This window comes from Vombatus ursinus, unplaced genomic scaffold (genome assembly GCF_900497805.2).
Source record: "Vombatus ursinus unplaced genomic scaffold, bare-nosed wombat genome assembly UNPS02014809.1, whole genome shotgun sequence".
Classification (NCBI taxonomy): domain Eukaryota; kingdom Metazoa; phylum Chordata; class Mammalia; order Diprotodontia; family Vombatidae; genus Vombatus; species Vombatus ursinus.
In genome coordinates this window covers 2,292,488-2,318,991 of record NW_020954587.1, presented here as the reverse complement: position 1 = coordinate 2,318,991, position 26,504 = coordinate 2,292,488, and the positions used below count along the sequence as shown (strand labels likewise).

The following is a 26,504-nucleotide window of genomic DNA, read 5'->3' as shown; positions in this document are numbered from 1 at the left end:
AACATTATAGATTAAAGGAAATATGATTGGATGGATATTGGGAATGAATGCTAGAAGGGTTGTTGGATTCTGGAAACAACTGGTTGTGGACCTCTGATTTATCTTATTAACTTTAATTAATGAATAGGGCAAAATTTAGTAAAATAATCAATTTATCCCTAAAAAATAATTTAAATAGTATTAGAAAGTTTAAGGTATTAGTGTCACAAGATAATTTGTTACACAATGTATTTAATCACAGATAATATATACATATATTTTTGTCCCTTAGGTGGCAGCATATGACTTCAGTCTTCCAATTAGTGTTAATTTCACTGATTCGTCAACACTCTCCTATCTTTGGTCTACAACACAGTCTTTTGATACTCAATGCTCTGCTTCTTTAGTCCCGTTAATAGCTCCATTGGTACCACCCTGTAGTGTCAAAGCAATTGGTAGGTAAATTGAATGATTGGTTTTGGAAACAAAATATTTGAAACCTTAGGACTGCAATAAAATTTATATGCCAGATTTAGAAGGAACAGAGGCTAGGTTATATGAGAGCTTTTTTAAAAATATATAACACAGTCATATTATAATCCATAGCAATAACTTCACATCATTAGCACAGACAGAACAGAGGGTGTTCAGGTAGCTCACATCAGGTAAGTGTACTTAGTTGCCATAATTTTTTTTAATGTAACTGCAGTTTTATCTCTTTCGGTGTTTTAAAATGTACAATAAAGAGATTTTGGTTTTATATATATTGAAAAAATTCTGTCATGCATTAAAGTCAATCAACAAAAATTCATTCTATCTACTATATGTAAGGCACTGTGCTAAACACTGGGGATACAAAGAAAGGTAAAACATAGTCCCCGTTCTCAAAGATCTCTCAGTCAAGAGGAAGCACATTCCCCTACCCATGGGCTACTGTCATTGCAAAGGCACAGAAATGGGAATTGGAGTGTTGTGTGCAAGGAACCCGAGCCAACTAGGTTAGTATGTTTGGTGGAGGGGAGTAATACCTATAAGGCTAGTGAGGTAGGAAGCTATTCAGTTGTAAAGAAGATGTTGAGATGCCAAACAAAGGAGTTTATATTTGGTCCTGGGGGTAGCAGAAAACTACTGAAGTTCATTGACTAAGAGATTGAGATCATCAGACCTATGTATGAACAAATTAATTTGGCAGTTGTGTGGAGGATAGATTAGGGTGAGTAGAAACTTGAGGCAGGGAGACAATTTTGAAGGCTATTGCAGTAGTCCAGATTAGAGGTAATGAGGGTATAAACTAGGGAAGTGGTTGGCATGAGTGTCAAGAAAGGGATGTTATAAGAAATGTCATTCAGGTAGAAACAGGTAACTAACTAGATATATGGGCTAAGTCAGAGTGAGAACTGAGGGATGAGACTGAGGTTGTAAATCTGTGTGACTGGGAGTTTTGGTGGTATCTTTGGCAATAATAGAGAAGTTCAGAATGGGCATGAGCTTTGGGAAAAAGATGCCTATGGCACAATTAGTTCAAAATGTCCAATATGGAGTTAGTAATGTGGGACCAAGCACTGGGGAGAAAGTAGGGTTAGATATAGAGATTTGGGATTCATTATCTTAGAGATGATAACTGAACCCATAAAAGTTGATGAAATCATCATGTAAGATAGTGTATAGAAAAAGGAGAAGAGGGGTCAGGACAGAGACTTTGGAGACATTCACAGTTAGTGACTGTGACTTAGAAGAAGATCCACCAAAGGAGGTTGAGAAGGAATTGTCATTGAGCTAGGAAGAGAACTAGCTGAGAGCAGTGTCCAGAGAACCTAGAGTGAAGAGCATATCCAGGAGAATAACTTAACATACAGTGTCAAAGGCTACAGAGCTCTCAGAATGAGGAGCTCTGACCTTAGAGACCCAGAATTTCTCAGACTCACAAAATTACTTGCAAGCTGAACACATCCATCTTGAAAATGATGTCTATCCAGGACAGAAAAAGACAGAAAGGGGACTATGTTAAAAGTGTCTAGTTGAGCCCCCTTTAGTTTCCATGTGGGCATTAGCATCATGTGTGGAGAAGGGCTAGTCCTTTCTAACCCCTCATGGGAAGTCTCCAGGTTATTCTCTCTGAAGAGTCAATGGAAGAGAGTCATCTGCTAGGGGAATCTTCTTTTAACTGCCATAGCAGTCTGCCCTCTTATTGTTGTCATGTCCCAGAAGTGAATGAAGGGATCACTCAGGGTCTTCTGTGTCAAATCAAAGAAAAAGCTCCTTTTAGTGCTGAGCCACCATGTGGTAAAAATTAGCCAGGAAGTTCATCCTACCCAAAGGACTCAAATGCTGATTCATAGATATGGTCAGCCAGAATAAGACAGGGGATATCTGTGCAAGCTTTATATACCACACATTGCAGATTGTAATTTTGGAGAAAGCAGTTTCAAGTGAATGATGAAGTTTGAAGCCAGAATGGGGAGAAAGTTTAGAAGAGAGTAAGAGGAGAAGAAATATAAGCACCTCATGTAGATTGCTTTTTTACAGACTTCAACTGAAAAAAGGAAGGCGGATAGAGAGTGATAGTGTCAGAGTTGGAGCTGGAGGAAGTGGGCATGGTAGAATCTAGTGAGGCATTTTTTCAGATTGGGGGGAACATGAGGATGTTTATAGGTAGGAGGAAAGGAACCAGTATTTAGGGAGAGATTGAAGATTGTAGTGGACACAATCTTCTGGAGAAGACTGGAGGGGAATGGAATCAAGGGGTTGGTATTGGCCAGTAGAAGGTCCATCACATCACTTGTTGCAAGTTCTTAAATCAAGGGATGGATTATAAAACTATAAATGTGAATATACTTATGCACACATGCTATGCTTTAGTATTTTCTTTAATTTATGGTATAACTTCCTTTGAAGTAAATAAGATGTTTTTCTTCTAATTTTGTTTTCTGAATTTTATATGATTTTCCAACTTTAGCTTAGCAAACTCATGATTTTCAAAATAATGCCTCTTTTTCAATTGAGTTAAAATAATGAAAAATTAAGTCACTGAATCAGAAGCACTGATTCTTATCTTGTCTTCTACATTATTATATTGTTTTGTCATAATGTCAAATTATTCCCTGAAATGACCTAAATCTTTGCATTCTGTGCTGAAAAGCTAAAATACCCAGAAAATTAAAAGTAAATTTATCAGGTTTCTTGCTAAGGATTATATATATATATGAGCTAATTTGAAGAAAAAAGTTTGATATGGGACCTAAAATATAATAAAATTCATTAAAAATTTATTGTAATATTTAAAATTCTTAAGATTTAATTAGTGTGAATGAATTCTCTCAATCAGTTCAGAATTCCTCAACTCCTTACTAGATGTCTATTTTCAGTTCCTGCGTCTATAAGATTATTAACTGGTGGCCAACCTTCTGATGGTGAAAATCTCTGAAGTTATCTAAGCTGGACCTTAATCAACAGCCTATCATGTGCTTGAAACATTTCTAGGCAGTTCTCAGCCTCAGCATTATTTTCCCCACCTCCCATATCCTGTTATCTCTTCCTCTACATCTCTTGCACAGACCACTTTTCTGTATTCATGCAGCTATCATTTTATTTCAAGCTCCCATCTCTTCTCACTTGGACCATTTCAATAGCCTCCTCATTGGCATACCTGCCTCAAGTCTCCTCCTGCTCCAATCCACCATATGGCTGCTGAAGTGATTTTCCTTAAGCATAGATTTGACCTTGTCATTCCCCTACTTAATAAACTCCAGTGATTCCCTATTACCTTAAGATAAAATACAGACAAATCTGTTTAGCATATAAAGCCCTTTACTGTCATACATTACTCTTTTTACATTTTCTAGTCCTACCAAACTAGCCTCCTTGCTATTCATTCATCATACATCATGCTCCATCTCTGCTTTCACATGGACGTTCTTTATTTGTCTGGAATGCATACCATCCTCGTCACTATACATTCAAATTCCTAATTTTTTTAAAAAGCTCAGCCCAAGAGCCTCTTTGTATATGTGGCCTTTCTTGACATCACCATCTGTGAATGTGAATACCTTCCTCTACACCTAATTAACTTGGTCCTTTGCTGTATATATTTTGTATAGGCTTATATATGCTGTTAGTGACAGAATATAAACTCCATGAGTTCCATTTCTATTTTTGTATCCCCCAGCTACTGGAGGATGTGTTAGCCCTAAGTCAGGCACTTAGTACAGTGCCTGACACAGGGCAGGTGCTTAATAAATGCATGCTGATGGATTGATCACTGATAGAATACAAAAATTAGTGGTTAGAAGGATCCTTAGAGGAATCTTAGGGGCGATATAGAAGTAAAACTATTCTGGTTCTAAGATTACATATTAAATATGCTTGGCTTGCATTTTTTCAATTTGAATGATACTTTGAAAATTAGTAATGTGTTGGTATTATGAATTATAAATATAATAAAATTTTCCTCTTTCTTAGTATTACAGCCACCACTGAAATTATCCAATACAGAATTTTCCTTTGAAGTTCCTTTAAGTAATGTGACATTGGATTTTTGTAATGAAAACCAGAATGATCAGGTAAGCATACAAAATTAAGTCATTTTTATAGTAGTGTTTGTGTTTATAGCTTTTAATTTATTGTTTGAGCTTTTCAATACTGAATAATGAAAGTGATCTCCTTTGAGGAATTTTCAAGTTTGTCGTATACATACCAAATGGAGAAATTTATTAGTGTTGCTCTTAATATCTGCTTTGATGTGTAAAGGAAAAAAATGGATATTAAAAATATTCTAAGTACTTAATAAGACATGGTACCTACCATAAAATGCAGGATAAATAAATAAATAAATATGCATGTATGTATGTATGTATGTATGTATCTATCTATCTATCTATATCTATCTAGATATCTGTATTTGAATTGGATCTGTGATTTCTTCATTGAAAGGAGCTCATAGGGAAATTTCAGCGAGCCAACTTCCTCTACCAAAGCAGGTCCTGCTCTTGTGACTTATAGTTACAGAGTTGCAATTTATATTCTAGGTCCTCCTGACTCTAGTGTCTGTGCCTTATCCACTGTGCCACCTAGCTACCTTAGCAAGGTAGCAACCTCTTAGAGAGGTTATATAATGTGTTAGATATAGAGGCATCCTTGGAGTTAAGAAGACCTAGGTTCAAGTCTTGCCTCTGACACATACTGTATGACACAGGAAAATAATTTAATCTTTCAGCATCCTAGGCAAACTTATAAGACTCTATAATATGGAAACTCCATAATCTAAATTATTTTGTTTTCTCGTTGATATATCCACTCACATATATAGGTGGAAAAAGGATTAAAAATTGTAAAATGCAGATTTGTATTTGTCAAATAAACAATACATTAGCCCTATTTTATTCCCTTTACCTCTGCTCCTTTGCCCCAATAGCTTCTGGTTCTGCTCTAAGAAGAAACCCCTCAATATGTAGTTAGGCAGTGGGAAAAAAAATAAAGGAGACAGTCTGTGTGTTTTGTCTGTTCTGACATAGTTATATCTTAACTATTAATATTCTTTCATCTTTTAGTAGAATTTCATTCAGTTGGGACAATATGAATGAGTATTTAAGCTCCTCTGTTTTATCATGTGACTTATGAAAACTGGCAGATCATAGTCCCAGAACCAGAAGCGACCTCAGAGGCCATTTACTTAAACCCCATCATTTTATGTTTGAGGAATCTCAGTTCTAGGGAACTTAATTTGCCTAAGATTGCATGGGTATTAAACATCAGAGGCATGATTTGAACCCAGATCTTCTCAGTATAGAATCAGTGCTCTTTCCATGTCATCATAGTTTACAATTCTATTTATTTACTAGTTTTTTTTTTTTTAAATGAGAAGCATGCCATAGTGGCCAGAGGGCTACCAGTGAGGTTTGGATTTGTGTCCGATCTCTGACACACACTAGCTGTCTGACTCTGGCTAAGTCACTATACTTCTCAGTGCTCTAGGAGGCTTTCTAAGAATCTGAGGTGCAGAGAAGGTCCTGACCTGTACTGCTGGAGAAAATTCCTCACTGGAAGCTCCCTGAACTAATGAAATCATAGATCTAGTTCCCATCCTGTTTTTGCTAATGTCATAGACATATTTTAAAATTATTATGGGCACTAACTTTTAGAGATCATTAGCTATCATCATAGCATAAGTAGGTGGCTCAATGGATAGCATGCCAGGCCTGGAGTCAGAAAGATTTATTTTCCTGAGTTCAAATCTGGCCTCAGACACTTACTGGCTATGTGACCGTGGGCAAGTCACTTAACCCTGTTTGTCTCAATTTCTTCCTCTGTCAAATGAGCTGGAGAGGGAAATGGCAAACCACTTCAGTATCTTTGCCAAAAAAAAAAAAAATCACAAAGAGTCAGATATGACTGAAAAACCACTCAACAACAACAACAAAAACAAAAACATCATTACACACTAGACAACTACGTTAACTCTCAAGTTTTGAAAATATCATAGGAGGCGTAAAAGAGGGAGAGAGGTAATTTTCTATGGTCATTTTTAGGAGAGGGTTTGGGTGAAGTTTGGTAGTTGTGACCCTTCACTCTGTACATGTATCTTGAATAGACACTTTAGTGGCTGATGAACTGGACCCTGCATCAAATAGTAGGAGAATAGTGGACTGGATATTTTTGGGAAACTGTTTGATGTCCTCCAAGTTTTTCTTTGATTTATAAGAAAACATGGTTTGACATGAGTACTGTTCAAGAGATTAAAACAATTGTGAAATCACACATCCTTTTAAATATCAAAGAATAATGGGTATTTTTGAGCAACATTTTCAATCTTCAATGGTTTTTTTCTTTCTTTCTTAAAACCCAGGCGATTGAAAATAATCTGTATACCTCAGGAAAGAAAAATATATGGAAGAGAAGAGCTGAGATAATTTAATATAAAGTAAAATATAATGTTAAATGTTTTAAATTATATAGAACTCTGAAAATAAGATGTCAACTCTATATCTGAACTTAGTCAAGTGTGTACTTTATTGCTGAATTCAGTAGTTGAAAAAATCTGTCTTTGTTCCACCCCCATGTTTAAATAAGTACCATTGAAAGAAAGCCTGTTTTGGTTATACTGATGGATTAGGTCTCAGAGTAACTAGTTCAAGAAGACAGGAAATACCCTTCTTTCCACTTCATGGTAACCTTAGCAAACAAATTTCTGCATTGACTATGCATGTCCAAAAAGATATGTCTTCATTGTGTACTCTGATACTATCATCTGTCAGACAAGGGGTAGCGTGCTTCATCATTGGTATTATGGAACCATGGTAAATCATTGCATTGAGGAGAGTTCTTAATTCTTTCAAAATTGTTTGTCTTTGCAGTGTAGTTGGTATATTGTAAACCTTTCTTTTAATTCTGCTCACTTAACTCCATATCAGTTCATACAAGTCTTCTGAGGTTCCTTTGAAACTGTCCCTTTCATCATTTCATGTAGTACAGTTTTATTCCATTACATTTATATACAATAATTCATTCAGTCATTCCTCAATTGATGTGAATTCTCTTAGTTTTCAGTTCTTTGACAGAATAAATAGTTGCTATAAATGTTTTTGGGGGCATCTAGGAGGTGCAGTGGATAGACCCCAATCAGAGAAACTTGCTTCAAAGATTTTTCCCATTTAATCTGCTTCTCTTTTGATTTTAGCTGGATTTGTTTTGTTTGTTCAAAACTTTAACTTTATGTAATTACAATTGTCCAGTTTATGTTCTGAGATCATCTCCCTCCATCGATAGATCTGAAAGGCAATTTCTTCCTTCCTCCTCTAGTTTGTTTATGATATCACTTTATGTCTAAATTATGGTTCTATTTTGAGTTTCACTGAGAGGTTATTGATACTTTTTCAGTAACAAGCAATTTGGGATCTTTGAGAGCATGGTTAAGCTTCTTAAATTCATCCAACCCAATCTCTTCTTCCTTCTCAATTTTGAGCTCAACTCAGTTCAATTACCATCCAAAATATATACATTTTTGGACTAACTTGATGAACTGACTATTCAGCTACATATTGTAATCTGGGTAATAGTCATTTTTCATCTCCTGCTTTTCTAGTGCAGGTGGTTAGACCAATCTGTTTCTGAGTGCTAGGGAGAGCTCTGGGGAGATTTTGCAGAGTTTCAGGATTTGATGCAATTAATTTGGCCTCATCTATAAATAAGAGCTTTTGAAGTACCTTACTATCAACAGGAAAGCTTTCTTTTGTTTGAATTCTTTATAGAACATCTTCCATGACACTGAAAACATATTAGGTGAACAGCTGCCTCCCTGTTTGATACCTCACTTAATGTCAATACTTACCAGATTATTGAACAGTTAGCTATCTTCATAGTTGCATCTGTTATAGTCTTGTATAATTTTAATGTTTGCTTGGTATATATCTTCCCTGAGGAGAGCCTTCAAGCCAGTATTTTGTTCTACACAGTCAAATCCTTTTAAAAAACAAATATTCAGTAAAGACATCTGGCTATTTTATACTCTAGACCTTTCAGTCCATTGTGTGTTCATAAAGATTTGGTCTACTTTTGAAAATCATCTTGGAAACCTTGTTAGTTCTTGTCTTACGGTTTCACTAAAATACCCTTGCTGAAGCAAAGACATCTTTGTATGTGTTTTGAATAGATGAAATTTATTTTTTTTAACATTTCCCAATAATGTTTTAATCAAATGCTGGTCACACTTGGGAGTTTTGTAGGCCTTTTAAGTTTGACATCTCTCTGTCTTAAAGGACCATCTACATAAAACAGGTACTGCTCTTACTACAGACACAGATAAAAAATTGAACAAGAACACAAATTTCCTGAAGTTGCCATATTCACAGAGGCATAGGAGACAAATGAGTAAAGGCTAGAAAATAAGAGAGAGCAGATTGCAGAGGAGCATCCAGTTTGATGAATATAAAATATTGGTTAGAACACTCTCTCTGCCTAAGAAGAATAGCTTATAATTTCTTGACTTGTCTCAATGATAACTTCATCCTTCAAAAGGTGGAGGGAACCAATGAAATGAAGACAACCTACTTCACAGGGTGTTTGTGAGGAATGGATTTTGTAAACTTTATAAAGTTCTATATAAATTATGGCCATTATTTTTATAACGGTAAACTTACAGATTATAAATCCCTAAGAATAACGTGCCACTTCTTTCTCTATCCTCTTCTCTGTTTTTTCTTCATGTATATACAACTACAATAGCTCCCATTCTGGAGGATAAAAAATAATATTCAGAAAACTGAGAATTACTATATTGATTGTTTATCTTATTTCATTATGTAATTTCCTGAATTTTATGGTGTTACAGGTTCTTGACCTGACTAGCACATCAAAACAAGAGATATCTTGGACTTTGGACATCAATTACGCAGGCAAAAGAGTAAAAGATGGCACTTTTTCATTCAGTGTACTTTCTGGTTCTCTTGCACCCGGTGAAACAAGTAGCATTTTTGTAAATTTCTGTTCAAGTAAGTATTTCTTCTTCTGTTGTTGGCATTTCCTTAATATTATCCAACAGTGTATCTATTCTCAGAGCTTAGAGATGCAATGTGGTAAGGGAGAAAGAGTCATGGGGTCGGGGTTTGAATTTGGTATCTGTAACTTACTACCTCTGTGACCTGGGGTGAATCGTTTAACCTTTTGGGGCCTCAGTTTCTTTATCTATGAAATGAGGGCTTTGGATTTCATGATCATGAGGGTTCCTTTCAGCTGTGTATCTGTGATTCTACCTTTTACAATAGAAAAGTCTCCGTTTTAAATGGAAATAATGGAAAAATACATTTTAGATAGATAGATGATTATTATTTATAACATTTATTAAAGGCTTAGTATGAGCTAGGCATTGTGCTAAGCACTGGAGAGACAAATAAAAGCAAGCAAGATGGTCTTTATCCTCAAGGAGCTTAACAGAAGTGAAGGACGGGAAGAAGGATGTCTGGGTGGCAATAAGGTAGTGAGCTAAAAAAAATTCTAAAGGGTCTAGAATGAGTGAGGTGAAGAATTGCCGAAGCCCTTCTTAAAATGTTTGTCCTTGGGAGGTAGTCGCCAATGAGAGGAGGGGCCTCAGACGGAGGTTTCTCAGGGTGGCAGTTAAGGAGAAGGAAGAAAATTCTGAAGAGTGAATTTGCACTGAATGAAGATAATCAACAGTAAGGATATTTTCCCCATGGTTTATTTATTAATTAATGAACTCAGTACAGACTTGGCAATGTTTTATTAATTTATGCATATGTAGAAGTTTGTTTTACATTTTTGGAAGGAATCACCAAAACCAAACTTTTGGTTTTGGTCATTCTGTTTAATTATTTCACTGTCTCTATCTATTCCAGTGTCTCTTTATTTATATTACGGTGCGTTTCCATGTGAATGGAGATGAGCCATGGTTATCATGATGATAAATTTAATTTACTTTTTTTTTCAGATTGTTTAGAATATCTTTGAAAAATATCTTTTATTTTCCTACTAGATAGCTTCCCAACTCAGTGTTCCAAACTAGTCTGGTTGAAAATATCTAGATTTGGGCAGCCTATTCGCTTGGAGGACTTGGTGATATTGCTATTTAGTATTTTATTATCTTCTCAATACTAGTGATAGTCACTTAAGAGAATAGTATAGTTGTCCTTGATTTGAAGAACTTTTGCACAATGATATTTCATTATAATATTTTCTGTGGGATAGCCATACATTTTAATAACAAAGTGGGAATTTTGACTGCATTCTTTAAAGCTCTTTTCTTTAGTCTTTTTTTTAAAATTTTTTTTGGGGGGGTGAGGCAATTGGAGTTAAGTGACTTGCCCAGGGTCACACAGCTAGTCAAGTCAAGTGTCTAAGGCTAGATTTGAACTCAGGTCCTCCTGACTCCAAGGCCGGACCTCTATCTACTGCACCACCTAGCTGCCCCTCTTTTCTTTAGTCTTGAAAAGGTTCACTTATAGCACTATTGATTATTTTCATCAGTTCAATTGAGGACATCTTTGTTACATGCCAGTTCTGTGTAAGCTATGAAGTTAGGTACTAGAAAATATTTCAAATTGTCCAGGGTTTTATCATGAATCAGAATTATTGGCTTTCGGGTCTATTTGTTAGGGAGGTATTTTGATAAAATAGACTAATATTTTCAATATTATTCTAATCCTATCTTATACATCAGTAAAGATATTAATAATTGCTGAAGATTTACTTTTGAACTCTCTTCTCAAGGATATCCTTCCCTCACTCGGGTCCTTTCCTTTTCCTGGTCAGATTATTGTCGCTCTCTTTTAATACAGGATGGCTAGATCACCTCCTTAACCCTCTTTTTCCTAGACCAATTTTCTTCTTTAAAATTTAATTTTTCGAGGCAGTTAGGTGACGCAGTGGATAGAGCACCGTCCCTGTATTCAGGAGGACCTGAGTTCAAATCCGGCCTCAGACACCTAACATTTACTAGCTGTGTGACCCTGGGCAAGTCACTTAACCCCATTGCCTAACCCCCCCCAAAATTAATTTTTCAAATGAACAAAAATTAATTTTCCCTCTACCATGTTGTCCCTGTTTGATAAAAACGAAAAACAAAGCTTTATTACAAATATGCATAATCAAATGAAACAATTCCTACATTAGCCTTAAAGCTTAGAATAGGGCTAAGACTTTCAAATATCCTTTACGTGTTCAACCTATACTTTAAGACTTTTTAAACAGCCAGAATATGTCTTAGCTTACACCTTGAGACTTTTCTGACAGGAATTTTGTAACATATTTAATTATGGAATCATTGTTAGTTATCCTATTGATCAGATCTCTTAATTCTTTTGAAAGTTGTTTGCCTCTACAATGCTGTTATAGTATAAATCATTTTGCTGGTTTTGCTTAATTCACTCTGCAACAGTTTACAAAAATCTTCCAAGTTTTTTTTTTCTGAAGTCATGGTCAACAATTTCTTATAGTACAACAGTATTCCGTTATATTATTATACCATAGTATGTTTAGCCATTCCCAAATTTGTAGACAACCTCTCAGTTTCTAGTTCTTTGTTTTAGGTCCTTTTCCACTTTCTTTGATCTTTTTGGAATATAGCTCTACTAGTGGTATTTCTGAGTCACTGTATGCACAGCTTTTGGGCACTGTTTCAAATTCCAACTCACAGCTCCACTAATAATATATTAATATATCTATTTTCCAACAACTCATTGAACATTGGTCATTTTCCTTTTTTTAAACTGCCAATCTGATGGATGTGAGGTGGAATCTCTGAGTTGCTTTTTGCATTCCTCTAATTATTATTGAGTTGGAGATTGCTATAGATAGAATGACTTTCTTTCTTTGAAAACTGCTTGTTCATATCCTTTGTTCATTTATCATTTGGAGAATGACTCTTATTCTTATACATTTCAATCAGTTTCTTATATGTTTTGGAAATGAAACCTTTATCAAAGAAACATGTTGCAAAGATTTTTTCCCATTTAATTGTTTCCCTTCTAATTTTAGCCATATTGGTATTTTTTGTGCAAAAACCTTTTAAATTTTATGTAAACAAAATTGTCCATTTTGTCTTCTGTGATTCTGTTTCTCTTTTGTTTGGTCAAGACCTGCTCTTCTATTAATAGTTATGAAAATAAGTTCTTCTGTGCTCCTTTAATTTGTTTATGACATTACTCTTTTTGTCTGTCATGTACGTATTTGGAGTTTATCTTGGTAAATGGTGTAAGATATTGTTAATGATGGAACAAACATTCCAGAGAGAGTCGAAAGGGTCAGTAGTTTTGGAGAGAGACACTGTTGGAGAATAGTCGAGGGGGATGGGATATTGATAAATTGGAGTTCAGAATCACTGAGATGAGGATAGCATACGGAGGTGGGAGTATGCTGACCATTGAGGAATGAGTCCATGAAAAATATCTTTTGTTTTAGAGAGGTCAACTGAGGGAGGAAGGTGATTATACTATTTAAGGTCTCCCCTTGAGATACAAGCTCTTAGCAAGTGGTGATGTATTTCTATGAAGCCCAAGAGGCCCACCTCATTGAAGTGGGGGATGGGAATGACTGAGGATGGCTTCTGGAGCACTGGAGAAGATGTCTGAATGAAGTTTAGATCCTGGGTCCATACTGGACTCTGGCTTCTGAAGAGTTCCTGGAGAGAAGACAAAGGAAGATGGTGTGGGATTGTAGCCTGGTCCCAGGGCTATGCAGGGTGTGCAGGCTTCCTTGGAAGAAACTCTTAGATGAGAATAATCCCTCTATCAGTGCAGATTTTCTATAATTTCTATAGAAATTATATTTCAAATTTTCTATAATTTGTGGTATCTGAATTGACTAGAACACTGAGAGGTTAAGTGACTTGCTAGAGTCACATAGTATGTGTCAGAGACAGATTTTTTTTTTTTTTTTTAGGCAACTGGGATTAAGTGACTTGCCCAGGATCACACAGCTAGTAAGTGTCAAATGTTTGGTCTGAGGCCAGATTTGAATTCAGGTCCTCCTGAATCCAGGGTCGGTGCTTTATCCACTGCGCCACCTACCTGTCCCTAGATGCAGATCTTGAACCAAGGTGCTCCAAGCTTCCAGTTCAGCTCTGTTCACTATATTACATTGTCTATCTGCTTCTACACCCATATAATTAACTATAATACATATCATATATAGTAAGTGCGTTAGAGAAGTACAAAAGAAATGATTTTGTGAGATCTGGGGAGGGGAAGTCATTATATTCAGGGGTCATGTAACTTCTTTTTTGATCTTTTGATTTATTTAAGACTGATATTCATTACTTTATATAGTATTTGCATCTGAGTAAAGTTGGTAATAAAATGAATTTCTAAAAGGAATTTTTTATTTCCCCATCTACATTTGTTAAAATCTTACTCTTATTTAAAAGCTCAGTTCAAATTGTATCTTCTTCAGCCCAAATGATCAATAAATTGTAAAGGACACCATTTCACTAGTATCACAAAAATAAGCAATCACACTATTTAACTCACTTTTAATTTTGCTTGGAAACCCCATGATTTTCTTTGGCTCCCCGTGGGTACTTTAAAACCTCTCAGCTTCAAAAGTTTCACATTCACATGAGGCTATATTTTTCAACTTCATGTGCTGGTCCCAGGTAGCCTATTCAATTGACTATTAAGTGTGCATTTGTATCTTTAGCAGAGTCCACACTACTATTCTGCTGTAAAATTCAATTAGCTAATTTGCTCTTGCTTCCTTAGTAACTTCAAAAACTGTACACTTATTCTAACCTCTTTAAAAAAATTTCTTCTGGGTTCTTGAATGATGCTCTTACCTTTCTTCACCTCTCCTCTCAGATTTATTTTAACATATTGTCTTCACAGTGTATGAGAAGTTGCAGCCCTGAATATATTCCTTGGGCAAATGACTTCACCTCTACAGCTTGCCTCAGGTCCTCTGTATCTACAAAGGGAGGAGAGTTATAGAATCTCATCACCGACAAGGTCCTGAAGAGCTAGTGTTACCAGCTCCTTGGGAGAAAATATTGAATGAAGTCAATTATAGATAGAACTCTTGTTGTAATCTCACCGCATTCTTCTCATTGACATGTTAGCCTTTTTCTTGCCTAGAGAAGAAAATCTCAATGTTTCTTTTATGCCAGAAGGAAGTTCTGGATAACATAAGCAGAGAGCTTTCTGAGGAGATGAAATAGTAAATCTCATAGTAGAAGAGAAAGACAGACCTCTAAGCAAATCAGACTTAGCATCATACCTGGGTGGCAAGATCAAGGTCCATGACAAATGTCTACTTTTCTTTGTTGGCAAAATTATATGCTGGGTCCATAGGATTTTTTTTCTCTGGTGGACAGTTTCATTTGACCTAGACTCCCTTTACCTGTCTTGTTCATTCTAACAGCAGCAAACTTAATGTTCCACCTCACCTCCCTATTGCTGTTGTTCAATGTCTCATCCTTCGTGATACCTTATGGAGTTTTCTTGGCAGACACTGGAGTGGTTTGCCATTTCTTTCTCCAGTGAATCAAGGTAAAAAGAGGGTAAGTGACTTACCCAGGGTCGCTCAGCTTGTGAGGGTCTGAGGCTGGAGCTGCCTCCATATTACTGCTTTTTTAGAAGAAGAAAAAGTAGAACTTATGAAATTGTATCTTTGATCCTAATAATTTATGAGCTGATGAACGTGTTAGTTCAGGTGTAAGTACCCCTCTTTTTAGTAAAGGGAGAGAATAACTAGTTAGCTAATGTAGCATAATAATTGCTGACATTTCTGTGATACTTCAAAGCTCACAAAGTACGATACAGTGATTATTTCATTTCCTCTCTCTCTCTCTCTCTCTCTTTCTCTCTGTGTGTGTGTGTGTGTGTGTGTGTGTGTGTGTGTGTGTGTGTGTGTATAGCAGGGTGGCATAATTTATAGGGACCAACTTTGTTGCCAGAAATTTTGTTGTTCAGTCGTTTCTGACTCTCTACCACCCCCTTTTGTGGTTTTCTTGGCAAAGATACTGGAGTGTTTAGTCCTTTACTTTTCCAGCTCATTTCACAGATGAGGAAACTGAGGCAAACAGGGTAAAGTGACTTGGCCAGGGTCATACAGGTAGTAAGTATCTGAAGCTAAATTTCAACCCAGGTCTTCTTGACTCCAGGCCTGGTGCTCTATCCATTGCACCACCTAGCTGCCTTATTTAATTTACTCTTTTTTTTTTTCTTAGTGAGGCAATTGGGGTTAAGTGACTTGCTCCAGGTCACACAGCTAGTACATGTCAAGTGTTTGGTCTGAGGACGGATTTGAACTCAGGTCCTCCTGACTTCAGGACCCAGTGCTCTATCCATTGCCCTAGCTGCCCTATTTCATTTACTCTTAACAGTAACCCTGTAAGCCAAGTCCTGTAGATACCATTATTCGTATTTAACAGATGAGAAAACCAATAGAGGTTGAGTGACTTGCCTAGGGTTACACAGTTTGTAAGTATCTGACTGAGATTTGAATCTTATCTTTCTCATGACTTAAGTTGAACATTGTTTCCGCTACACCATGCTATCTTTCTTAAGTACCATGAATGGTACTTGGATAAGAGGGTTCTACAGAGTGGTTGAGGGTGGCTTCAAGGGAAGTATAAAATATTGGGAAGAAAACTGAACTAGAAGTCAGAAGACCTGGTTTCTAGTCCTTCCTCTATCACCAGCTGGCAAGCCATGTGATCTTGGTCAACTAAACCTCTTTATGTCTCAGTTCCCTAACTTGCAAAATAAGGCAGTTGGAATAGATGACATCTGATATGCCACTCAGCTTTAACCTTTTGTGATAAAGAAGTATTCCTGATCTCATTGTAATTTCATTAGTAGTCAAGCAGCTACTAAAGATATAGAAAATTTAAAGGGAGTTGTGGAAAATTTATAGGGACTCATTCTACTTCAGAGAATTTCTTTGAGCTTTTGCTTTGTAGTGAAAATATGCATTGAGACATTTAGAGATGTAATTGTAATAAAATGACATTTCATTGAGTGAATATGGTCAAATCTAGGATGTTTAATAGTCTCAGAAGGCTATAAGAACTGGGCTTTTAGAATCTGCTACTGTCATCTAATATGTGGTATGTGCTAGCCGGCAGTTTTCTTGATTTTAAAGCTTGGGGCAATATAAAATTAATTTATTCTCTATCAATTCATTTTGCTTCCATCCTGCATCTTGTATTAACTTATTATGTAAGATATTTGTTTTCCATTTAAGGAGATCATTGCCTATTTAACATAATTATTTTAAATTAACAAAATCCAAAATAGTAAATTACTTTGTAATACTCAATAAAACAAATTCTAACTTCTTAGAATAGTCTGTGTTCCAGTATTATGTACAAGAATAAGGAAACATATTAATATTTTTCTTGGAAATTCTGGGACAGGTGTCAAGTTTCCAGTTTTCTAATTTTGACTGCATTGGTTTTGGTTGTGCAAAAACTTTTCATTTAATGTAACCAAAATTATCCATTTTACCTTTCATGATCCTCTCTATCCCTTATTTGGTTATCAACTCTTCCCATATCCATAGATCTGACAGGTAATTTTTTCCCATGCTCCTCTAATTTTCTTAGGATATTACCCTTTATATCTAAATCATATATTCATTTTGTGCTTATCTTGTTATATGGTAAGAGATGTTGGTCTATGCTTAGTTTTTGCCAGATGGTTTTCTAGTTTTCACTGCAGTTTTTGTCAAATAGTGAGTTCTTGCTTCAATAACTTAGGTCTCTGCATTTATCAAACACTAACTTACTGTGGTCATTTATTTCTGTAAATTGTATTTACAATCCATTTCATTTATCAACTACTCTATTTCTTATCCAATACCGTATTGTTTTGATGATTACCACTTGGTAGTATAGTTTGAGATTTGGTATAGTTAGACTGCCTTTCTTCACTCCTCAACCCTCCTCCCATTGATTCTGTTGATCTTTTGTTCCTCCAGAGGAATTTTGTTATTATTTTTTTCTAACTATAAAATAATTCTTTGGTAGTTTGATTGGTCTGGCATTGAGCAAGTAAATTAATTTAGATAGAATTGTTATTTTATCATATTGGCTCAGACTACTCATGAGTAATTAATCTTTCTCCAATTATTTAGCTCTTTGTCTTTATTTGTGTGGAGTGTTTTATAATTGTGTGCATAAAATTCCTTTGTGTGTCTTGGCAGGTAGGCTCTCAAATATTTTAAACTATCTGTAATTATTTTAAATGAAATGTCTATCTCTTCTTACTGGGGTTTGTTGGTAATATATAGAAATATAGATTTGTGTAGGTTTATTTTATATCCTGTAACATTGCTGAAGCTATTAATTGTTTGGATTAGTTATTTGGTTGAGTTTCTAGGTTTCTCTAAGTTTTCTATCACATTACCTGTAAAAAGAGGGATAGTTTTTTTTTTTTGCTCCTTTTGCTTAGTTCTTCAATTTCTTTTTCTTTTTTCATTGCTGTAGCTAGAAATTCTAATACTTTATTGAATAATAATGGTGATAATGGACAACCTTGCTTCTTTCCTGCTCTTTTTGGTGAGGCTTCTATTTTATTCCTGTTTACAGATGTTTGCTCTTGGTTTTGGATAGGTACTACTTAACAATTTAAGAAAAGAATCTTGCTGGATTTTTTTTTTTGTTCAATTTTGCATCAATATTCATAGGGGGTACTGATCTATAATTTTCTTTGTTTTTGTTCTTCTTTGGTCATGAAAACTGCATTTGTACAATAGATGGAATTTGGTTGTACTCCTTCTTTACTTATTTTTAAAAATAATTTATCTTGTATTAGAATTAATTGTTTTTCAAATGTTTGAGAGAATTCACTTGTAAATCCCATCTAGTCCTGGGTTTTTTTTCTTAGTGAGCTTATTTATGACTTGTTCAATTTCTTTTTCCAAAATAGGGTTATTTAAGTATTTTATTTCCTCCTTTGTTAATCTGGATAATTTATATTTTTGTAAACATTCATCTTTTCATTTAAGATGTATTTTGAATGTAAAGAAGGTAAGTTTATTCAAGTTTTACTTCTTCCCCTTTCTACTACCCCAAATTTAATATAAGCATTTATTATGTACCTATGTGGGCAGCTAGGTAGCACAGTGGTTAGAATGTCAGGCCTGGAGTCAAGAATACTTATCTTCATGAGTTCAAATCTGACCTCAGACACTACTAGCTATGTGACCCTGGGCAAGTCACTTAACCCTGCTTGCCTTATCTGTCAAATGAGCTGGAGAAGAAAAGTGGCAAATCATTCTATTATCTTTGTCTAGAAAACCCCAAAGTGCGGTCACAAAACAGTTGGACATGACTGAAAAATGACTGAACAAACACATATTCCAGACACTGGGCTAGATGTTTGGCATAAAAAGAAAAAATAAAATCCCACTTGACATTAATGAACTCACATTCTATGGAAGGGAGGGAAACAGAATGACCCAAAAGAAAAAAGGTCTGGATTTAGAGTCAAAAGACCTTGATTAGAATTCTCCCTTTGATGCTTGTTACCTGTGTGACCTTGGGCTGTACCTTTCTGGGCTAAATACAAGCTAATGTGAGAAGATGTTGGGAGAGTAATGAAAAACTCTGTGTCAGAGATGGCACTTGAACTGAATCTTGGATGAAGATAAGGATTCCAAGAGGCAGAAGTGAAAGCCCAAGAGGAAAAGCTTATGTAAAGGCATATTAAAGATGGAATGTAGGGTCTTAGGAATAGCTAGTATACCTTTTTGGCTGGAAAATAGATAGTGTGAAATGGACTAATGCTTAATGTGTGTAATGTTGCCCCTTCCCTGTGGAATATGCTTCGCTGCTATTCTATTGAACCACAAGAGAATTTTGGGGACTGGCTTCCAGCCAGGTGTGACTTTTACACTCAGAGGCTGTTGAGCCAGAAAAGCTGATATGGGGTGGCACAAATGGTAGAAGAAGAGACAGTTTACAGCTGGAGGCCTTCTTCATTGGAGTTGTAATGTCATTGACAAATAGAAAAGTACAACCATTCCCTATCCTTAAATAATTGCTGCAGGCCTGCAACTAGCTAGGCACATGCCAGGGTTCCTGACTGCCTTTTGGTCTCTTGTGTATTTCCTTCCTTTAGCATCAACCTTATGAACAGTGAAAGGTCTAGAGAGAATGTAATGGTGGCAGCTGGAGTCTTCCCCTTCACTGGTACATGAGGAGCAAGAGAGAGAGAATGCTCCTGCAGCAGCAGGTGCCAAGGGAAGAATAGGCATCAGAAAGAGAGTTCACTGGGAAAAAGATTGATCTTGGATATTTGATCACCCTTGCCCTGGGCAGATGAAAATACCAAAGGCACAATTAGCAGTATTATATCACTATATTATTTTTTGACGAGCCCTACCATCTAAGTATGGTAGAGGTAGTAAATTAAGATACTTAATTTTGTTCTTATTCTCTAATGCATTGATTCCAAGTAGGGATAATTCATCTGGCCTCTACCTGATTCAAGCTTATGCTTTGAGTACTTTTCAATTTAACCCCTTTTGGGTGAATTTGGAGCCCCAAATAAGAGGAATAGCTGGAGTAAGGGTTTGATGAGCCAATAAAGGTAAGACTGGGATGCCTAACTACTGACAAGTCAGGTCTCCTCAGAGCTGAATGAGGGCACCCTGAAGTCACTAGATAAAGAACAGGAGATGGTGCAGGTCACCAGCCCTGGGGTCTTGGCTAAGTTGTTTCCTGTAGACTCATAAATCCTGGCAAAGAATGGAAATATAATTTTGATCCAGATTGTGGACCCCTTAAATGCCAGGCTAAAACGTTTATATTTTATCCTAGAAGCAATATGGAACCATTGAAAATTTATGAGCAGGGATGTGAAATGGGTAGATCTGTGCCTTAGTTACTGGTTATACGGCAGATGGATAGGAGGAGGGAGAGAGACGGAGAGATTGAAAGCAAGAGATGAGTTTGGAGGTTGGGATAGTCCAGGTGGTTGATTGTGGGCCTGACCCAAAAGATTATCAGAGCAATGAGAGAGAAGGGAATAAATAGGAGAGATGTGGAGGTAGAATGGAGAAGACTTGGTAAGTCAAAGTATTTGGATGCTGGGAAGAGAAAGGTGTTTCAAATCTGAGTGACTGGAAGGATGACGGTACCCTTGACAGAAAATAGGGGAATTTGGAGATAATTGCTTCATCTGATACTAGGTCAATTTGCTAAATGAGGTATCTTGGATACATGCTCTTCATCCAGTTTTCTTCTTGAGCACTGTATAGTCAAGCACATTTTATAGTAGAATTTGATTTACTAAAGTTTCTCAAAAACAGTGATGCCTCTAGGTTTGAGAATGCTTCGGGTATTCAAAGTGTTTATTTGCTTTTGTAGCATATTTACTTCAATTGTGAATAGATGTTCTTTACCTTGTTGGGTAATTGCTTATGTGAAATCATTTAGTCCCAAAGTATAAAATTTATAACTTTGTGAACATCATTTGTCATCAAAGTGTCAAGAACAAGATTTGGTTGGAAACATTCCAAGTCATTCTGTCTTTTTAATATGCAGCGTGCAACCTCAGCCATAACTTCCTCATGCTGCTAAACCCATATCTAGAGAGTTCTTGCATCTCTGAGTGTCATGCAGTTATATTTTTAAGAGAGAGTTTAATGGAACAATATATTTATGTTTCTTTGTACTCTCAGGGAAGGTAGTAGCTTTGTTCAAAGTACTTTGTTGGGAGTGTTTTGAGAATATCTTTATCACTAATATTTTGTTGTCTTTTTAAAGAATCTCTTAAATTCATTTGTATTCCTATAAAATGAGTAGACTTGTACAGAAGTTTGCATGATAAGTTAATTTTTTCATCTGGTTGAATAGAGGTTAAAAAATCCAGGAATCTCTAGATTTCCTTGACACATTTTAGGTTTGTCTTTTAGACAGGTATAGCTGAACACTAAACTATTTTTCATTCTCTCTAAATGGATGATTAAACTTCTAATTTAGATATTTTCAGTCTAAGTAGAATGTACTTGGCTTCTGTAGAGGAACATAGGAAGGATCTGTAATTTCATATCTGTAATTTCTTATCAGTGTGGGTAACTTCCTCCAGTCAGGCAGATTAATCTGTGTACCCAAAGTACCCAAAGCTGCTAAGTGTGAGAGACAGAAAGCTCTGTACTCGGTCTACTATATTACACTGTTTCTACTTGGTTTCAATATCACTTGGTAAAATTCTTTTAGGGACAAACTCTTCAGTGCTTATATTTTAACGGAAAGGTGCAGGAAGTGACCAAATGAAATAACTTGTAGATAGGGAGTGAAACAATGTTTATTGAGGGGACATTCAGGAACAGGTGCCAAGTAGAAGCATTATCAACAACAAGGGCAGGGTTTTCTACTAGATGTGGACCCGCAGTGGAGTACGAAAAATTTAGGAGTGTGAGGAGAGGACATGGTGAACCCCTAGAAAAAACTGACCAGAAAAAACTGACTGCTTTGGCAGTCAGAACCACTGAGTGATTTAAAGTCTCTCCTCCTCTTCCCTCAATCCATTTATCGGAGAGGTTTGTGGACCCTTTAGGGTGGTAAATATTGATGTATAGCTGTATGCATAGTTTACCACCCCCCACCTGCCCACATCACAGGCCCCCCTTACCAGTTAGTATATTTCCCATAGATTTGAGGAATGCAAGCAAACCTATGATCCTGGCCTTAGGGCTTTATTATTGCTACAAAATGAAATTCTCCCTAACTAACCTTGTACAAGGCATCTACATAAAGAGGTTGTAGTAGGCATCAAGTCAGGTCGAGCAGTACATGAACTTCCTGTCTTTGGTGGGAAAGTCAGGAGCAAATTAACTGACTCCTGATAAGTAAAATTCAGAAGAAGAGCAGAACTTAAGGAAATAATATGTATTTGCCACAAAGATAATATATAAAATCAGTGCAGGATTTAGACCTTTTGTGGCAATTCATAGACTGAAAATGCAAGTGTGGTTTTCCATAAAACCAGTGTGAGAGCCACATGAAAATAGGTTTGCAGCTTTTGATATGTTGTTCACATTATTTGGCATTAAAGAGAATTATTGATTTTTTTAAACTATTATGGGAAAAGTTGGCAGTTATAATTAAAACAAAAAATTAAGATTATTCAGCAATGTGCCTTTTCTTTCCACTGAAGCAGGTCACAACCTTGTGAGGTTTGTGGATTGCTGTGGCCAAAAAAGTTTATTACTTGGTAGGAAACCTTGTGGTGATGAACTTTTCTGCATTTGAGTAGGGCTGGATGAGAATTCATGCTCCACTGGATGACAGATATGTGGTCCAAGGCTAGGCCCATACTCAAGACTTTTCCAGCTTGCTAAGACTTGGTCACAGCTTGTACACCATTGGGAGAACCCTGGAGAACCCAGAGTAATTTGCTGGCCACAATGAGGCATTAGATTAGGACATTGGTGGAAGATTTACAGTGATATACACATTACTTAGGATAAGCTATAATTTTGATATAATTTCATTTTGTGATAGCAATGGTCATGTGCTGGTGTTTTTACTGACATAAGATTGACTCAGAATGTCTAACTTTAACCAGACGAAATTAGATTGACTTGATTTGTCCTACCTTTAAGTTAGCAATCTGTTAATTGACTGCTGGATCTTGTGCCACACACATGCATTTCTTTGCTATTTTTTAATGGGGAGTTTTAAATTTTGTGGTTTTCAAGAATGGGCATTACTCCAAAGAGACCTACATAAGTTATAGCTCTTATAGAGTGCACTTCAATGACTATGAGAGATATTATAACAGCTGTTGTTATGGGGAATTGAACCATTTTAAGGATCATTCAAGTACACAAAAAGATACAGTCTGTTTTACAGAAGCAGAAAGGAAAGTACAATTGAAAATGAAAAATAATGCCAAGAGCTGATAAACAGTTCTGAAGCATACATTAATTATTGGAAAAAATCAAAGGCCTTCAAAGGGACATGGTAGCTGGAGAGGCTGTTATTGATTCCTCTACGGTACAGCATAAGGATCATGAATTTAGAAGAACTAAAGAAGATTAGTTTTTTAAAAAGCTGCTAACTTGGCTATAATCACAGCTTGATTTAGCATTTTGGATGGGTATAGAACATTTAATATTCTGTCCTACATGGTTGATGTGTTGAGCAGTTTTTCTGAACTGACTTTTATTCTTTGTAGCTTTCTGGGGTAAGGATGGAGAAGGGATTTTTTCATCATGTTAATTTTGACCCATCCTTTTAGCCTATCTATGGCAATCAATCAATTAATATCTATCTTAATACTTGTACTTAGTACCATTGTTCCGTCTTGAGTCCTTTTCAGATATTTGTGGCAGTTTGTGTAGGAGAGTTGGGCTCCTCTACCACTTTTCATGTCACCATCTTAACCAGAACTGTGAGATGACTTGTATCATTCACAGTCTTCACTCTGTAATAGTGTAGGGCAAAGGTCAGTGACTCTGGGAGGCTCTTAACTGTTCTTCCTCTGGTCTGGGTAGGTCTGGGTAGATGATAGTATAGTGGGAGCAGTGGAAAAGAAAAAAGGTTTTGGCTGGGCCTTTGGTCACCCTAGACTGCTTTCTCTAGGTTGGGTGGGGTCAGGGAAGCAGAAGAGAGAATGCTAGCCCTTGTTCAGCCTTGATGCTAGCCCCTTTAGCCTGGAGAAGAAGGAGAAAAGGGCGCATTGGGGAGATCAGTCACTCTCCTCATCCAGTTTAGTTAGGAGGCAGTAGAATAAGGTTCTAAGTCTTGGCAGCCTGACTATGGCGTTCTCTGAAATGGAGATGGGGGAGCAGGAAGACTACCATTTATCAGAAACTGTGCTAGGTACTGGGGCATAAAACAAAGATAATCTACCAAAAAAGAAAAAAGAACTTATATTCTATCATGGAATAGTATATGGAAATGTACGTGGAAAAGTATATGTAAAATAAACATAAAATGATTGGGAGAGGAAGTTGGGGGGTGGAATTCAGGAAAGGCCTGATGAAAAAGGAACTAGAGATTCCTGAAAAGGAAGAGGTGAAGAAAGTTCTTTCCAGTCATGGAGTTGAGTAATGGAGCCTTCTGTATGAGGAACAGTCAGTCAGTCTAGTTGTATCACAGAGTGTATGAAGTAGACTGACGTATAAGGAAGCTGGAAAGAAAGGTTGGTGCTAGTTTCTGAAGGTCTTTAAATGCCAAACAGAGCCATTTTTGTTTGACCTTAAAGGTAATAGGAAATCACAGAAGTTGACTGAGTAGAGTAATGGTATGATCCGACCTGTTACTTTGGGTAGATTCCTTTGAAGATTCTGTGGAGCATGGACTAGAGTGTAAAAATATTTGAGGAACATACACCAATTAGGAGGCTACTTCTTGGGATGGTCAAAGTGAGAAATGATTAGGAAAAGAACTAAGGTAGTGGTCCTATGAGCAGAAAGAAAGGGACATATATGAGATAAGTTGTGAATCAACTTGCAATTGATTGGATTGTATCAATGAAGGAGAATAAGAAATTAAGAATAACTCTGAGATTGCAAATCTAGGTCATTGAAAGGATGGTGGTGACCTTGACTGAAAAGAAATTTGAAGGAGGGTAGGATTTGATTGGTGGGGGAAACATAATGAGCTCTATTTTGGACTTTGAGAGTCTCGTGGGACATACAATTAGAAACATCTCATTGGTACTTGATCTCAAGGGAGAGACTAGGGCTAGTAATATAGGTCTGGGAATCATCTGCATGGAGATAATTATAATTAAATTCAGGGGAGCAATTGAAGTCACTGAAAGAGGGTAAGGCAGGGGTCAGGTTGCCATAGTCCCATGGAAAGCCACATCTTCCAGCCGCCTATTTTTGTACAGTCCACAAGCTAAGAATGGTTTTTACATTTTTCAATATAGTAAAAATTTATTTAAAAATGTAAACACCACAGCTTAGCTGTACCAAAACAGGAGGTAGATTTGTCTTAGGGGAAATAGTTTGCCAACTTTTAATATAGAGAGATAAGAAAAGGGCTAGGCTTGGAAACAGAGACCCTGCCAGTTAGAGGGCATGGCAAATTGTTTTATATCTTTATTTTGTCAACCAGTGCATTAGCTTTCCCAATTTTGTGACATCTGTAAATTTGATAATCATGTATTCTGTCTTGTTTTAGCATTTAATCATATCCTTTACAAAAATTAAGCAATATTACATTCATCATTTTGACACTGTGATTTAGGAAGAGATTGAATTGGTCTAAGGGGAGTATTTGTTAAATCATATGAATCTTTATACTTGGGATATTATATTTAAATTTAAAATTTGTTTTTTGTAGATTATATTTTTTATAATTTTAAGGTGATATATCCTGACTTTTTCCAGTTGTCAGGTCCCCTTTTCAGTGCACCATGAATATTTTTCCCCAAACTAAAATTAAAAAAATCTCAACAACACAAACCCTAAATTCTAAATATTCAATCACCTCTACATTTTTAAGCTTTTCTCTCAGAGGATTAGGAGAAGGTAAAAGAAGACATAAAAAGGAGAGAGTCAGGGTGGGTTAAAAAATGGGATGAACAGGAAGAGAAATGGTAGTCAGGTTATTAGATACATGAGTTTTAAGACGTAAGGACCTTTCGCAGGTAACAGTTTCTCAAGAGAATCAAAATTTGAGAAACAAATGTAATAGCTGCTTATGAAACACTCCCTCTCCCACTTCTTACCCTACTGCTCAGCCCAAGGATTCCATGGTGGGGCTGAGGCTGACCAAGGCTTAGCATCTTTTCTATTTCGTGCCTCCCACCCAGATTAGAGAAAGAGGGGGTGTTGTTGCTCAGCTGTGTCAAACTCTTCATCATCCTTTTTGGATTTTTTTGGGCAAATTTACAGGTTTTCCATTTCCTTCTCCAACTCATTTTTATGGTGATGAACTGAGGCAAACAAGGTTAAGTGACTTGCCCAAGGTCACACAGCTAGTAAGTATCTGAGGCTGGATGTGAACTCATGAAAATGAGTCTTCCTGCTTCTAAGCCCAGTGCTCTATCCAGTGTGCCACCTGTCTAAAGGCAGGGGGGTAGGGCTGCCAAAAATCTGGTATACCTTCTTCTGCTTCT

The 26,504-nt window shown here is 36.4% G+C and overlaps 1 protein-coding gene across 1 annotated transcript in view; it reads left to right on the top strand.

Moving 5' to 3' along the window:
* The window catches only part of CFAP47 (cilia and flagella associated protein 47), an 857,531-nt gene that overhangs the window by 134,860 nt on the left and 696,167 nt on the right, over nucleotides 1-26,504 (top strand). The window contains exons 22-24 of the mRNA XM_027875456.1: nucleotides 272-434; nucleotides 4,438-4,538; nucleotides 9,302-9,461. Coding sequence (XP_027731257.1) covers nucleotides 272-434; nucleotides 4,438-4,538; nucleotides 9,302-9,461 — 424 coding nt within the window. The remainder of the gene's footprint in view (nucleotides 1-271; nucleotides 435-4,437; nucleotides 4,539-9,301; nucleotides 9,462-26,504) is intronic.